Source organism: Pollicipes pollicipes, unplaced genomic scaffold, assembly GCF_011947565.3.
Source record: "Pollicipes pollicipes isolate AB1234 unplaced genomic scaffold, Ppol_2.1 Scaffold_3447;HRSCAF=4054_pilon_pilon_pilon, whole genome shotgun sequence".
Lineage (NCBI taxonomy): Eukaryota > Metazoa > Arthropoda > Thecostraca > Pollicipedomorpha > Pollicipedidae > Pollicipes > Pollicipes pollicipes.
The window spans coordinates 36334350-36350102 of record NW_023596297.1 but is presented as its reverse complement, the minus strand read 5'-3'; the positions used below and the strand labels follow the sequence as shown (position 1 = coordinate 36350102).

General features: G+C 56.2%; 1 protein-coding gene across 1 annotated transcript; it reads left to right on the top strand.

Annotated features, from left to right (window-relative positions):
* The first annotated feature begins 10083 nt into the window (after positions 1–10083).
* Positions 10084–14106, top strand: LOC119091314 (uncharacterized protein B0303.7). The gene is made up of 4 exons (XM_037214021.1): positions 10084–10124; positions 10669–10743; positions 11206–11415; positions 12757–14106. The coding sequence occupies exons 3-4, from the start codon at positions 11281–11283 to the stop codon at positions 12883–12885; spliced, it is 264 nt and encodes an 87-aa protein (XP_037069916.1). The 5' UTR covers positions 10084–10124; positions 10669–10743; positions 11206–11280; the 3' UTR covers positions 12886–14106.
* Positions 14107–15753: the final 1647 nt, after the last annotated feature.

The following is a 15753-nucleotide window of genomic DNA, read 5'->3' as shown; positions in this document are numbered from 1 at the left end:
ATAGAAGAAGTGTTGTCACTTTCTTTGGTATCTGCTAGTTCAATGTCAGTGTTCTGTATGTATATACATGGTTTAATTGATTTTTAGGTAGGTACCTGCCTTTGTATTTAGTCATACACCTGTCAGCATGTACATACTTGTGTTACTTATGACATGATGGCCATTGATTGTGTAGGCTCTGTTTGGGAAGTTATAGATAAAGTATTGGTCCCTTTGTTGGGTCATCCCAGGATGGGAGGTTCATAGTAATTGATGCCAAGGGTCAGCTCATGCAGCACAGGGTCCAGTATAGACATTCCCTCATTCCCCATGAATCAGCTCCAGAATCCTCATATATCTCACTTGGAAATGTCAGGGAGCACTGATAAGTATTTGTTTTTAAGACAATTGAATGGTGTATTCAAACTCACTCATTTGTGCTTGATTCAGCTTCAGCAGAATCTGTGGTGACTAATTCACAGCACATGAAACTGATGGTCATTGCTTGTGTAGGCTCTGTTTGGGAAGTCATAGGTAAAGGGCTGTTTGCTTTGCTGGTCATCATAGGAGGGGGTTCATAGTAACTGATATCAAGGGTCAGCTCAGGAGGCACAAGGTCCAGCAAAAGCATTGCTTGTTTTCCTTTGATCGACACCAGAATCCTCTTAAACCAACTTGGAAAGGTTGGGGAAGACTTATCATAAGCATTCATTTATAAGACAGGTAAATGGTTCATTCAGAGTCACTCAGTTTTGCTTGATTCAACTTCACCAGAATCTGTGGTGACCAAGTGAAAGCACATGAAATTGATTTTGGTTTGAACTGATTAGATTAATGCAACTTTGAATTGAGTTTTACTTTTGGAAAAAAGGTTATTGCTTCATTTCTGAAAATTACATTTATATACAATCAAGAATTACATAGGCTGTTGCACTAGCCTGCAGAAAGCTTAGTGCACATCACCCTGGCTAGGCCAGTTAGTCTGAAAATATGGTTTTTGTTTGATTAAGACCTCATTATCATAGATGGCAGATATTGAAAAGGGAAAAGAAATGTTGAATATTAATTAAGACTCAAATTTGTGCTCTGATAATCATAGATGTCAAATATAGGAAAGGGAAAGATGTATTTGCTCCAGCACCCCATAATTTATGTGGAAGTTCAAGATGAACCCTGTGGCAATCCATAAAAAGAACAGTTTGCAGGGTCTCAACATCTTGGATGCTCCCATTTCTAAGCTGACATGATAGTACATATTCAGTAGGCTTTTCTGAGTGAGAAGCTGGCTGGCCACATCATGAACACCATCATCTGTCCCTGTCTGCAGAGTATCAACAGCAGGTGTCTGAGGATGCACGAGCCAGTCCGCTCGGCGCCGCCGCCGCCCACCGGTCGGCCGGCCTCGATCGTCCGCCGCCCTGCCGCCGACACCAGCACTAAGTAAGCCCAGCCATGCTGAATACTACTTTCTAAAACCTGGCCCAGGATTTCTAGGTGATCAGTTGTCACATGGAGCTGGCGATGTGCTCTTCCTCCTTGTGCTCCGATGCGTACCTGTTTTTAGGGTCAAAAGTGGCTCCAAAGTCAAGGCAGGTGACAAACTGTTGGTGGGTTCAAGTGTTTTGATTTTGATTGTAGTCTCACTGTCCTCTCACCTCTATAAATGGCATGCACGGTCCATGGGTAGCTCGTAGACTGGTTTATGCGATGGAATGCTGTGTCTGGAGCTGTTTTTTCCTTGGACTCGATGGCCAGCATCTGGAAAGGAATTATCAGTGGCGGTTTACGGACACGAATTGTTTAATTGCTGAGCAAATCTGCTGTGGCGTAGTTGTTGTGACAATCACCTTTATTTGGCGAACAGCTGAAATTTTGCTGATTTCAATAAACACGGGTGTCGCCTATGGGACAGGTAGTACATCGCATTTTCTACCCATGAAACTCAAACAAAACTAGTGTATGACATGTAATAGCGGCGTTTGCATGGCAGGTTGTCGTTGGCCACAACGCCACAGCTTCGTCCAATCATAACTGGTTAGGACTGTCTAAGATGCCTTAGAATAGCCGTACCGAAAGACCAGCATGGCAGCGTGTTGCTTGAGCGTCGTTGTATTTGCCAAGGGATGTTGTGAGCAGCCTGTTTGTCGTGTTGATCTGCCGACTTGTGGGTGGTGAGTAATTGGGCCCGCAACAGCCGCCCCAATTACTTTGTTATTTATATTGTATTACTTTGTTTTTATTTTGTAGTTATTTCATGGCAAGGCCGGCAACCAAAGAATGTGAACAATCAGGCGAGCTCGGCGGAGATGCAGGTTTCATGTTTTGCTGCCGTATGCCCCCCCCCCCCCCCATCGGTTTCATTTTTACGGGAGCGGTACATCTCAAACCCTTTGTACTGAGTCCTCCTGCTCCACTCCCTGGTCTATGCAACGTTCGATGTGAAGCGGGGAGCACTTAATCGTGACCTTACTGAACATGGTCCCACGCGGGTTACGCACCTGTGCCGGCCCTCGCGGTTATGACGCTCTTGCCTCCGCCACTGCCACTGGGGCCTCACGACGCACGCAGCTGCTGAGGCTATGGGACGTCGCCTGTCTCTTACCGTGACAGGAAGGGTGGGCACCGCGGAAATCGAACCCCGTGCCTCAGGTTACGCAGACGTGCAGCTTAACCTCTTACATAAGCGGTGCCTCGCGGCGTAGCTCCTTGCACCGCGAGGGAGAAGACTGGGGAGTGGTCTGGCCAGACAGCCAAGCAAACGGCGGTCGAACCGAGGCAGCTAAGTGGGGAATTGCGTAGGCCCTGCAACACATTTCGACATCACGAGCGACTTAAATTGCGAAATGAGTTTCCGCTACACTCCCGACAAATTGTGCGCTGAACCATTGACTGCGCCGCCTGGCGATGCCCAGCTGCGCTGGAAGTGCAGCTAGTGGACGTAAGGCCATGCCAGTCACACATGCGTACGCATATACGCACGCCCTTGAACACTCTACGGAAGACAGAATGGGGTCAATGCTGCAATAGCAACGCCCTTGTCTCGACCAGTGGCCCGGACCGGTTTGGTAGCCCTGCGGTGAGCTATCTGGCATCTATGCCTCGAACAAATAAGGAAAAGATTCGTTTGCGTGGTTAGTCAGGGATACTGCCCGCAGCAGGGGCCGCCTTCTCGCCGCCAACTGGGCAGCAAATGTCGTCGTCGCGAGAGGAAACTTCTCGGCTATCCGGCTCGTCGCGGCGCTGACAGAGGTCGTGGCAGGATGCTTGTGGCGGTTGGGAGTGGGCGACTGGCTGGTTTCTCTGCTACGATAATCTAGGCTAGGTTGCTGTTTGTGTGATAGTGCGAGGTCCTTCATTTTCAAACACCTGAAAAGTCAGATGTTAAAAACCGCTAATCCAGCCCTTGACGTGTGTGTTTATATTTGACCCCTGTTGACTAAAATAAATGTAAGTTGGTCAGTGCATTACCGAGGAACATTATTCATTTAGATAAGACAGAAGTATTAGCCTTATTCCTCGGAATATGTCACTCATTATTTGTATTGTTCCTTATTCCTTCAGTTCACTTCTGCTATTGTTTCGACAAAGACATGTTGCCGAAATATCCACCTAACTGTACCTCCATTCTCCTGGTTTTCCGAGGAATAAGGCTAATACTACTGTCTTATCTATGAAAATAATGGTAATGGCAGATCTAGTTGAAGTTGTCAGCCATCGGCTTTGTAGGGTGAATGAGGACGATGGCTACTGATTTGCTTTGTACCTGACTGGTGGGAAGATTCTGAGTGAATGGGACACGATGGAGTAGAGAGCCTTTTATAAGTGTATGTGATCACATTGGTACTGTGGCAATGTCTGGGTTGGTGCGTAACAACGCTGCATGGAGGGGAAATAGCATTGGCCATGACCTACCAGGAGACAGGAGGGTTATTTCTACGCGATTGTGTCTTGTGTAGCTGATTTGTTCGAGGTCACAAGCGCCGATGAGTGTGCGGATCACGGTGGGTTCGTTAGCGTGCGAATTCGTCATTCAGTTACAGGACACCTTGTGCTCATGTAACTAAATCATCCATTGCTTAATTTGATCCCCGTTAATCCACCCATCCATTCGTCACCACGTGTGCATTACAATTCATCCCAAGCATTTTAGCAGAAAACATAAACTGTCTGGCGGATCAGAGATGGAACGCAAGAGGTCAACTTACGATGCCAAATAAAATCATTAGTATTGGTGCATTAAAACAGTCGGTGAAAACTTTCCATGCGCCATTCTGCCACGGGAGTTTCAGTAATGGCGTTTCAACGAGCTCAATGTCAGGGCTCGTTTACCCTCGAATGTACGTCACTTTCAGCGTAGTCTGTGTTTACTGCCTGAATGCTTGCCGTTTGTAATCTGCGTCGTTACGAACGGCTGACGTCAGCAGTGACGTCACAGTCTTCCCACAGCGAGATAATCCATGACCGCGGTAATACCCGTTAGGCATACTGAGGTATCAACAGAGCACTGAATTAACGTGATCAGACGTAGATTGACGGGGTCGGGCCGTCAAGAATTCATGACGTCAGTATGCCGGCGAAGCATTCACGACGGGGCGTTCTCGTGGGCCGTGCTGTCCAATTTTGGCTGCGCCAGTGACTTCAAATAATTTCAGGCATGATCATGTGACGAATTTAGCCAATCTCCTGCGGACGTGAGCCGTTGGTGTCGGACGCGGCCGTTGGGGCCTGCCGTTGCGTACGGCACGGCACGGCACTGCGGCCTCGGTTCGGCTCCGCGTGCTGCAGCGGCCATCACACCCGACAGTCGGGAGCGCGGCGCGCCGGAACTCGGCCGCGTGAAAGCCGGGGTCACTGGAGCGGTGCGCGCAGAGCTGGCGGCGGCGCTACACTGGGGGGAGGGGGGGGGGGGGGGGGCGTGGCGGGCAGTCCGGCCGACAGAAATGGCCCCTGGCGGCCGTCCGGCGTGGCGATGGGCGGCTGACGCCCACCACTCGATAATGTGACTGAGTTGCTGCTCGGTTGTTACTTCACAGAGGGAGGTGAAGTGTGAGCAGAATGCATTTTTAGCTGGCCTTGTTATTTCCGAGCGAGGAAGGTACTACTACTGCAGCCCACCCTGATTCCGCCTCTGTTCACCTGATTCCGCCTGATTCCGCCTCTGTTACTGATGTCTGTCATTGCTTATGCGAACACACGAGTGCATAAACACATATTGTCCGTTGCTGTCGGCGCGACCCTGAGCCCAAATAACAATAGACTTCCTGTTTGGAAATGCGATGACCACTTCATTGCTGCTCCCAGTTAACGACTTACCACGTCCTTCCCATGCGCCTCCCTTAACGCTGTGGAACCGCTGTTAACTAAACTGGAGGCCTGACGTGTATATAAGTAAGAGGTGACCGAAGTTCCCAAACGTCAGGACTCGGCCTCGAACGATTGCTTTAGAACACTGGCGAAAACACGTGTTGGGAAGACGTTTGATCAAGGGAGAGGCTTTGTCTCGCTATCGTCCAAATGAAGTCCGACGTGGCGACTGAACGCCGACCGCGTTAAGTTCTAGCACCGAAGCGTCACGGTCCTGCCGGAGCGGATGGCGCTGTGCCGTGTCGGGGAGTCCGCCGGCGCGGCCGCTGCCCGGCGCCGGCGCGAGCGGTCAGCGCCGCCGCCGCCGCCGCCCGAGCCGTCACGGTCGGCCGCCTGCCGCCCGCCGCCGTAACGTGCCGTGTTGTAAGCGCGCCAGTGGCAGACGGGCGTGTCGTCGGCGAACGCCCATCCCCCGCGCAACACACGGCGTTCCCGTGACGTGCCGTTCCCGTTGGTCAATAGGCATGACGCGTCGTGGTCCCTCCGGTTGGCGTAACCAAACGTCACGGCTGTGACCACGGCTTTTAATCAGGTGTTTACGGCGCATCTTTTTGAAGAGCGGGGCAAGCAGGTTTAGCTTCCTCTCAGCTGCTCAAATGGGGTTATAGTGAAACGTCACCGTTGACCGCTTTGGCGCTCTGGGGTACTTGGCGGGTGCCCCGTCCCAGGCGCTGGTTTCCGGGAGGCAGCTGACAGGTGTCTGCGGTCTGGTAACGGACGCCGTACCAGCCGTCTGGCTGTTGAAGCGGCCGTGGGTGGCCGGCCGCCGCCAGCTCAGGTTAGCGGACCGCTGGTCAGTGGGACCAGAGGTGGCTGCTGATCAGCACAAAAGCCGGACGTGGCGTGTCTCTGGCTGACCCCAGCACCTGGCAGCTGGTGCTCGCAGCTGGTCGTAGCCACGGCGTCGCTTCCGGCCCAGACTTCCTCTTCTCGCATTTGGACGGAAATGACCAACGGCCGGCTGCGACCGCACAAGATTGGGACAGGGCCAGCGCAGCAGGTTACTGCGTTGACCGCTTCGCTCTCGGAGAGGACCAACCACTCAGTCGGCTAGCCAGCTGACGGCTCTCAGATGCGCGACCTTTATGATCCTGTCATATTTAACCGAGCTGCGTGGAGGGGCGATTTCCCACTTTTTATGTTTTTTCATGGCGGGAGAACTTCAGTTTTCAACCCAGGTACAGCCCCCTTAGCCTACCATGAGCCTGTCTGAGCTCTGAACCATTGCATGCTACACGAGCACGTATTGCATACCAAGTCAAACCCTGGGCAGTTAGGCGGCAGGTTGTTATCACGTTCACGGGCGTGACCTTGCCGCCCCTGGATTCCTCAGCCCGAGCCGTACGCGTTTGTGTACGTATGGGTGGTAGCTGGGAGGGTACCGGTGACGTGGCGCGACGGGTGTCCGTGTCTCTGGTAGCTGGGAGAGTGTCGGTGGCGCGGTGCGACGTGTGTCCGTGTCTCCCGTCGGCCGATTCCGACCGGGATCGGTACCGGGCCGAGACGCCGCCGTGACGCGTCCCCGCCTGACCTCTGTCCCCGGCGCGGGCGTGTGTGTACACAGAGCGGCGGCGCCGTGCCAGTCGGGGCCGGCGCGGCTCTCCTACCCTCCCCCCCCGCCCCCCGCCCCTCTCCGTACCGCTGCGTGCTACGCCTGCCGGGAATGCTGGCCGGGCTGTGGGCCACGATTCCGGGTAGGTGCCGGTCACGAGCGGGCGTGTGCAACGCACCGCGGCCTGTGGCCCCCTTTGAAGTGTGTCTGTCTCGGCCGGCGCCGACTGCCAGGTGCGGACGTGACCGGCCGCTGCACCCGAACGCAAGGCTATCGCTCGTTGAGCCCAAGGTTATCTCAGAGCATGCGGCGATTATGTGATAGCGTTGCTGCCGATCGAACTGGGGCGCGCGCCGCCGGAGCGCCGGGCAAGCCGCGCTTCCGAACAAGTTTTTGTGCAGCCTGGTTTGTGGTAGACCATCGCTCCATGGGTAAAGGTTGAGTGAGGAACAGGTGGCAAGGCAAACAACCCCGCTGTTCGGGTTACTGGTCGTGTGACTGAGCCTTGTAGTACTGTTGAAAACATGCGTTCGGCGGCTCACATCGGGTTTCCCAAGCGGGCGGTAATGAGTTGCGGTGTGGACGCGTGTTATGTAACGCGGCGTGCGCTACGGCAGCGTACAATTGCACACCACCCCGCTTATGTAACGCGATACCGGAACGAGAAGTGCCGTGCAAACACACCGAATATGCGAAACAAGGGAGGTTATGGTGACGCGCACGCTCCCTTCCATGTGCGTCAAAATATCGTTGACAGTTGTTTTTCTTCGGGATGAACCTGTCGGGGAGAATTGTGTTCTCCAAATGGCGAGCAATCGGCACGAGCCAAGCTGCCGGTCGGCGGATGTGACCAAGTGCTGACAAGTCGAGCTAAGACGTTTTTAGACACCGGAACTGCCTATTGACAAAGGATGTGCTCAGGGTCCAATCGTGGGTTCTGCTGAGCTCCGAGGGTCGCACGCGCGCGCAAAATGCACGAAGACCGATCTTTTGCAGAGCAGATGTGCGTTCTCACCGCATGGCCCGGTTTGCATTGCAAGTGCGTATTGAGGAATCCTGGCTGCTCTGCGACTGCGCCGTGTAAGATACTTGCTTCGTTGAAAACCAACCCAGTGCTACCCCGACGTGATTGGACAAGGATTAGCACACCGTTAATTTTCTAGTTTGTTGGCTATTGCAATCCGGAAATTTCCTCTTCAGTCGGCAAATCGAACATGTGGGCTTGAGTTGTCTGAAACATCGCGGCGGGTTATCCGGTTCTTCTGCAGAGACATCAGCCATCAGTTTGTATGTTCTTTTGAGGCGGATTTTCGTCGCCGTCGCCGTCGTCATTTTCCGATAGCATGGAATCTGCACTGTCAGGCGGGATAGAACATTGATACACATCACGTTTCCACTGAAGTGGATCGGTATGCTCCATTTTCCCTTCGTTTGTATTTGCCGCGGACAGATTGCCCTCATGTCCATTGTTTGTATCAGGCACGGCCGTTGCTCGTATGCATGGTAGGTACCACTCGACTCCACGGCTGTTTTAAAAGGTATTGCTGAACGGCGAGTGACAGCCGTGACCTCTGTCGCCGGCTGGCGAGCCGGAGCGGGACAGCCTGTCCCGACAGTGGAGCGGCGTGCGGGCGGGGCGGGCGTGTCGCTCAGTGCTGCGCGGCGATACCGCTGGACGACCGGCACTGGCACACCTCACGTGTTTGCCGCTAACACAGCCGCCATGTGGCGCATCGTGTTCCATGGCATGTCGTCTAGTATTGGCCAGTCGGCGTGGTCGACCGAGCCCAGGTCGGCCCGCTGCCGCCGGCTGGCGGTGGGGCCAGCGCCGGGCCGTGAGCCTGCCAGCCGGGCGGCTCCGCTCCGCTGGCCTCCGTGTGTGTTATTGGGACAGCGGGGGAGGGAGGGAGCGGGGCATTGTTCGGACGTGCGCGGACGAACGTCCCGTGTCCGCCCCCTGACCTTTGTACGGACGCCGAGTGGCGCCGCCCCTGGCCGCGGCGGTGGTGGTCGCCGGCCGGCCCCGCTACGCCCGCCGTCGCCACCCGGCACGGAACTCGTGACCGGAACGGGGCGTCCGATCGCTGCTGGTATTTATGTGGGACGTCGGCTGCCACGTTTCTGTGGAATGTTGCAACTTGTAAAACAGAGCTGCTCGAAAAACCATCTCCGCATGGACGGCGTCAATGGGCGGCATCTGCCTTGGTGCATCTTCGCCGTGTGCCGTTGCGGTTGGCGGCGTCGGTGGGTTCGTGCCGTGCGGTGCCGTGCCGTGTAGGCAGTCGCGTGCTCCTTATGACCCCGCCCGTTGTCCGGCAGACAGTCGGTGCTAGAGGCGTTGGGCGTCCCCAGACCGGCGCCGTCCCGACCGGCCCGAGCACAGCTGTCCGGACCACCGACCGCCCCGCGCCGCCATGGCGTCCGCCCGCCGCCCAAGAAGAAGCCACCGCCTCGGCCGCCGCCGCCCAAGTTCCAGGTAGCGCCGACCGCCCATTCGGACTGGCTTTGTAGATGGAGAAGGTGCATTATAACACAGGAAACAGGATGTTACAGCCGTGCCTCAGGGAGGTACATAACCCGTATGACGCTCGAAATGTAAGTTGCAACGCTGGCCTGACCCGCGGTGTGGAAATGTGCGGTTCCATCATCGCGTACACTGCTGTTGAACTGTTGTGTCGCTGCGCCTGTCTGCGCGCCGGTCCTGTCCGGACTGACGGCCTTTCCTGCCCGACAGGACGCGCCGCCCACCTACGAGCAGGTGCTGCGTGAGGATGCGGCCACGCTGGCCGGATTCGGGTTCGGCGGCGAGCGCTGCAGCTCAGCGCCGCCGCCAACCGAGGGCGACGACCTGATCAACTTTGATGCGCCGCCGCTGCCAGCGGCTGTGGCGCCGCTCACCTGGGACACGCCACCACAGGCCTCTATCCGCCGCTCTGAGACAGCGCCGGCCCTGGCTCCGGCTCCTGCTCCGGCCTCGGCTCCGGCCCCAGCTCCGGCCCCGGCTCCGACAGTGACGGTGATCCGTCCGGTGAAGCCTGCCGGCGCGGTGGCGCGCAGCCTGGCGCGCCTGCGCTTGCCGCCGCCAGCCGCCGCCGCCGAGCCGGCCGAGGAGCGGGACTCGCCGCCGATGCCGTCGGTGCCGCCGCCGCCGCCGCCGGTGCTCGGCCAGCTGTACGGCACGCCAGCCGTGCGTCCGCCCACGCCGCCGCCGCGCGCCGACCCGAATGCGGTGGGTGTGCGTTTTCTCTCGCTCGCTTTGCTGGTTGTGGGGCACGGTCGACGGGGACACGACGCTGTGGAGTCTCCGGGAAGCCGTTCTCGGTAGGGCAGTCCAGCAGCCCTGGCATTACGTGAAGTGTGTTGTTTTAGCAGGGGAGCGCTCGCACCCTTCTGTCGGTATTCAGACATTTGAGCTTTTCATGCCGTCATCTAACTATTTATGAGTTAAGTTGTGGTTTCTCGTCGACGTGAAAAGGAAAAGTGATGAAAACATCACGAGTCACGTGTCGGATTCGTGGGTGGAGCCATATTTGTCAGGTGCCCAGTGCCTACGTGTTTTATCCTGCTTCTGGGGGCTGTCTCTAGATTAAGGTTGAATATGTGTGTTATGTCATGCCATTGGGGCTTTACGACGCGCTCAGCTGCTGAGGCTATATGGCGTCGCCTGCCTCTGACCCTGGCAGGAAGGGCGGGCACCGCGGGGAATCGAACCCGGCACCTCTGGTACGGGGTGTTACGGGGAAAAAGGTTGAATAAAAGACGTTCTGTTCCAGTTCGGAGCGGACGCGCCACAGGCGACAGCGCTGTACGACTTCCAGTCTGGTGTGCCGGGCGATCTCAACTTCCAGGTGAGAATGCGGGACTGTTGTGGTGTCGTTCTTCTGGTTGACCGAAGGGAAGGAATGGGGCCAGCTTCTTTATCTTTTCGGACTGCTGGCCGGACTCTTTTGTTTGAGTTTGCTACTTGAAGGATTGGTGCTGGCCGCTTACTTGCCGCCGTCCAGTTTGGTTTCTTGCCGTTTGCGGTGTGTTACTTGCAGGATCTGGAAAATCTCCGTGCTCTCAGTGCCCTCCACACTCCAAGAGGCGATGCACTCCAGGACTGTGACTAGGTCAAATACGAGCTCTTCTCCAAACAAAGGGCTTTTTTACCAAGTTCGTGCTTGGGTATACAACCATGCATTTGGCTCAATCACAATGCCGGAGCACAAAACCCCCGAGTAGAAAAAGGTCACGAAGCGTCGTTTCCACGCCTGTTGCTGCCTCGTCGGCGGCGGCGTCTGACCCGCCCCTCCCGCCCTGGTCGGCAGGCGGACGAGGTGGTGTACCTGGAGGGGCGCGAGAATGCCGAGTGGCTGCGCGGCCGCTGCGGCCGCCGCCAGGGCATGTTCCCGGCGGCGTATGTGCGGGTGACAGTGCCGCTGGCGGACGAGGAGCCGCCGGCCGCGCGCGCCGACGGCTGGCCGGCCACCGCCCTCTACGACTTCGCGCCGCAGGAACCCGACGACCTGGCGTTGACGGTGGGTCCCTAGTGTGGAGCGGGGAAGGACACAGCACTGGCCACGGGTCACCAGCAGGGTAACGCGCGGCGGAAATCTGGGAAACCCGCGGCGACCTGGCGCTGACGGTGGGTCTCTAGTGTGGAGCGGGGAAGGACATAGCACTGGCCACGGGTCTCCAGCAGGGTAACGCGCGGCGGAAACCTGGGAAACCCGCGGCGACCTGGCGCTGACAGTGGGTCTCTAGTGTGGAGCGGGGAAGGACATAGCACTGGCCACGGGTCTCCAGCAGGGTAACGCGGCGGCGCCGTGGAGCCAGCCACAGCGCCGCAGCTGGCGAAGGGCTGTGGTGAAGGGCTCTCCTGCACTGTAAGTTTGTGGCTAGTAGGAGTGGAGAAAGGCTATGGGGCTGGATAGGAGCGAAGGTCTGTGTGTTACAGAACTCAGTCTCGCAAATTTTCGCAGTTTGACAAATCTTCGCAGTTTGGATGCGAAATGGCATCCGGGACAGAAATAATCGTGCTGTACCGTCCCTCTTCATGCTTCTAGTTTCCGCTCCTTGCCTTCGCATTCCTTTTTTCTCGGAATGTATGTGCATTCGGTTCTGAGCTCGGCATGTGCAACTGCAGTACTGAATGCAGTTGCAGCACTGATATGCGTGCATTCAGCCCATGGGACGAGTGTTATTTCCACATCGATCCATTCCGAAGAACAATCCATAAAGCTGTAATGCTTTACTCTGTAAATAATTGCACCTGCATTCAATTCATCACAAGAAATACAACAGTTATAGCTTTGTGTAATGCCACTTAAATCTCCAAGATTCCCACTCTGGCATACTACCACAATATGGGCTTAGATCCGAGGCAAATGGAATACCGCGGACAGGACATCTAGGAGTATGAGGGGCTCGAGCTGTAGGAACTTTCCAGCGAGCAGAATTTCCATACTGACCAGTTCGCGCGAACAGATGGGAAAGAGGCCTCCCCTCATCTCCTCTGACCTTGCCAGAGTGACAGGGAAGCTGATAATGGTTTTTACATCACCGCCCCAGCGCCCGTGGCCTGCTTTCTCGCGCGGCCGGCGGTTGTCGCCGGTAACCTGACCTGACCTGACACCTGCGTGTGCCGACAGGCGGGCGAGCAGGTGCTGGTGCAGGGCCGGCTGAACGACGAGTGGGGCTGCGGATCGGCCGGCGGTAGTGGCCCGGTGACCTGACTTGACCTGACACCCTCCGTGTGCCGACAGGCGGGCGAGCAGGTGCTGGTGCAGGGCCGGCTGAACGACGGGTGGGGCTGCGGGTCGGCCGGCGGTAGTGGCCCGGTGACCTGACTTGACCTGACACCCTCCGTATGCCGACAGGCGGGCGAGCAGGTGCTGGTGCAGGGCCGGCTGAACGACGAGTGGGGCTGTGGGTCGGCCGGCGGCCGCAGGGGCCAGTTCCCGCTGGTCTTCGTGGACGTGGACCCAGGCTGCCTGCCCGTCTTATGAGCGGCGAGCGGCCCTGCGGCTCTGCGGCTCTGCGCAGGCTGCGGGCGCCACACCAAGGGCCGGCCGGGCCAGGCGTCGGAGCGAGCGGTTCGCGCTTGGTGTCGCCGACTGTGTGGGAAGCTCGCCGCTGTCCCGCCGGCCAGCCATGCTGATGGACGTCGCTGCGCGGGATGTTGTTGGCCTGAAGTTTGTTTATTTATTATCAAAGTCTGCCGGTCACAGGGTGGCCTTACATGTGCCTTCAGGTGCATATCATGCGTGCTAGAGCAATCAGCTAGGCATTAATGCTGTGAGAAATGACTGTGCCTGCGTTGGATTTGGTCCTGGACGACAGGCGGCGTATTTCTCACCGGGATGTTGGGTCCAGTTTCTGCTTGTGATCCGATCCGCCTGCTGTGCCGGCGAAGAGCGTTGTCCTAATGTAGAATCGCCTTACAAAGCAACGTAATCAGACGTTCAGGTGCATACTAAGGCTGATAATTACGAGGACCAAGTAACCAGGCCGCGGGCATTGGCTCCCTTTCGGGGACTTGTTTAACTCCCCGCGTAGTGGACTGCCGGCTATTTCAAAATGTCTTGAAACGGCGTTTCGTTAGACGTTACGTTAGATTGCGACGGATTGCGTTAGGATCGTGGGTCGCCTGGCCACACGTGAGACTAAGCGCTGAGCAGCCCACGTCTGTCCAGCGCCGCTAAACTCTGGCAGCAGGGGCCAGTCTGGTCTTCAGCGGCATACCCGAGCGTCGGGCCGCTGCTGGGGCCCGTGCCGGTCTCGTAGCGGTCAGCGCGCGTGCCGGAGCGCCAGGAGAGTACCGATTATATGACGTAGCGTCGGGAGACAACGACGGACCCAGGCAATCGGCGCGAGGTGGAACAGGGGTCCGAGTGAGTGCTGGGGAGCAGCTGGAGGCGTGGCGCCCTCTCAGCCGCGAGCGCCGACGTGAGAGCCTTGCGGAATGCGCGCCGTCGCCCAGCTGGGGCCCGCTGCCGCGCTGCCGTAGGCAGCGTCCGTGCCTCCGTGACCCGTGCGGCCGTTGGTTTAGCCTGAGGTGGTCGCTGGAGCTCGGAGGTTCTTGGCCCGTCTAACATGAGTTGTGATACGTGTTGTGCCTGAGAGTGCGCCTGTCCTGTCCCGTACTAAACGTGCCTTTACTCTCATGCTCAGCGTGCGGTTACTTGTGCTGTCACTAGTCGTGAATAAATGTGGTTTCCGCCTGTGAAGCGGCGTGTTTTTGTAGCTTCTCTCGGCGTACATTTGGATACTAGACACACTGGTGAAGCCCTCAACCAACATCCCAAGCACCTTACATGATTGAAAGCCATGAAATGGGTGCTGCCCAGAGAAACAGTCGCGTTAAGACAGCGGTCCATTGGTAAAATTCGACACCTCGCCAATGGCAGAATGACTGGCAAAACACCGCCCTTTTGAACGCGCAGATTAGGTAGATGGATGTGAGCGGGTACGATAAGCCAAGATATTTCCAAAACCGAAATTGTAAACTCTATGAATGTAATAGCAACGAAATTTGAGGTTATCTGTGTTTGCGAAGCGCGGAGACAATTTTTGCTAGCAGTAATTTAAGAAGCAAACAGCAAAAGCAACAGCATCGGATAATTTGTAGCTCTTGTGCTGGCAAAGCAGAACACCAGATCACAAACAGCAACAATGAATGCAATTAAAAAACCTCGAGGGATCACACGTCAGAAATCCAAAAGTCAAATTATCATGGAGATCAGCGTTGTCCTAGCCCGAACCTAATGGTTGCCCCTCTCGCTGATGAAGAGAGGTGTCCGGCCAGATGACACGGAGTGTTGGTGTCGCAGATTCTCCGTCGACGCGGAGCCCGTGGCGAGCTTTTTAAATCCTGTCTTAGGGCTCCGCACTGCTGCCCGCAATGGCACCAAGAGTACCTTGGCATGAGCCGAGAGGCGTTTAAGGTCCTGATGGCCGATATCGGGCGACCTTTAGCCGTCAATCCACCAGCTTCCTCGAGCCGATCGGCGCTGCTGAACGCCTGGCCGCCTCACTGAGGTGTCATGCTTCCGTCGTGGAGTTCGCGTCTCCGACGCCGATTTACCGCCTTAGTGAGAGGACCTGCTGGGCGATCGTATGCGACACCTCTGCCGCAATCAGTTTTATGACACTTCTGCGTGGACGGTGGTGATACCCATTGACAACCACGGAAGTATTCACTCAGCTGAGTTGGGTGCCACTGACAGTGAGTTGTCTGCAGAATCAGCATCGTTTGAATTCACTCAATTTGAGCTGAGGGATGAAAATAATCAATTCATTTGCTGAATCGTGGCATAAACTCACTTCAGTGAGCTCTTGTCTTGCTGTCTCTCCCCGAGCATTCCAGGACCTCTTCCCCGAGCAACCGAAAACATCGTCTCGTTCAACTCGTCGGCGATTCGGCGCCAGGTCCAGTGCTGAAAACACGCTGAAAAGCTGAACACGCCGAACGGATTTTTCTGCCGTTCGGCGGCAGCAAACGAGCGCCTGCCTCCCTCTGCCCTTACGTTAACTTGCGTACTTCGACCGCTCGGCGCCGCGCCTTATTTTGCTAGTAGACGGCCGCCTTACACTGGTCTACTCTTCCCAGCGCGACGTTCGGTCGTGTTGCCTGGAGAAGTGACATTTGCTTTGGCTCGCGCGCCTGGATTGAAGATGCCAGAATTGTCTGTGCATGACGTGGCGGGTTATTAAATCTAACTGGTCCATGGGAGGGCCATGAAACTTGCTCTTAGGAAGTCTGGTAAATGTAAATTGGTAGGAGGTAGCAATGCAGTGAAGACATGTTATGGTTAACATGGAGACAATCTTCGGTATTTTAAAACCGTCTAGTTGTTGCTCCCATGTGTGTTGCA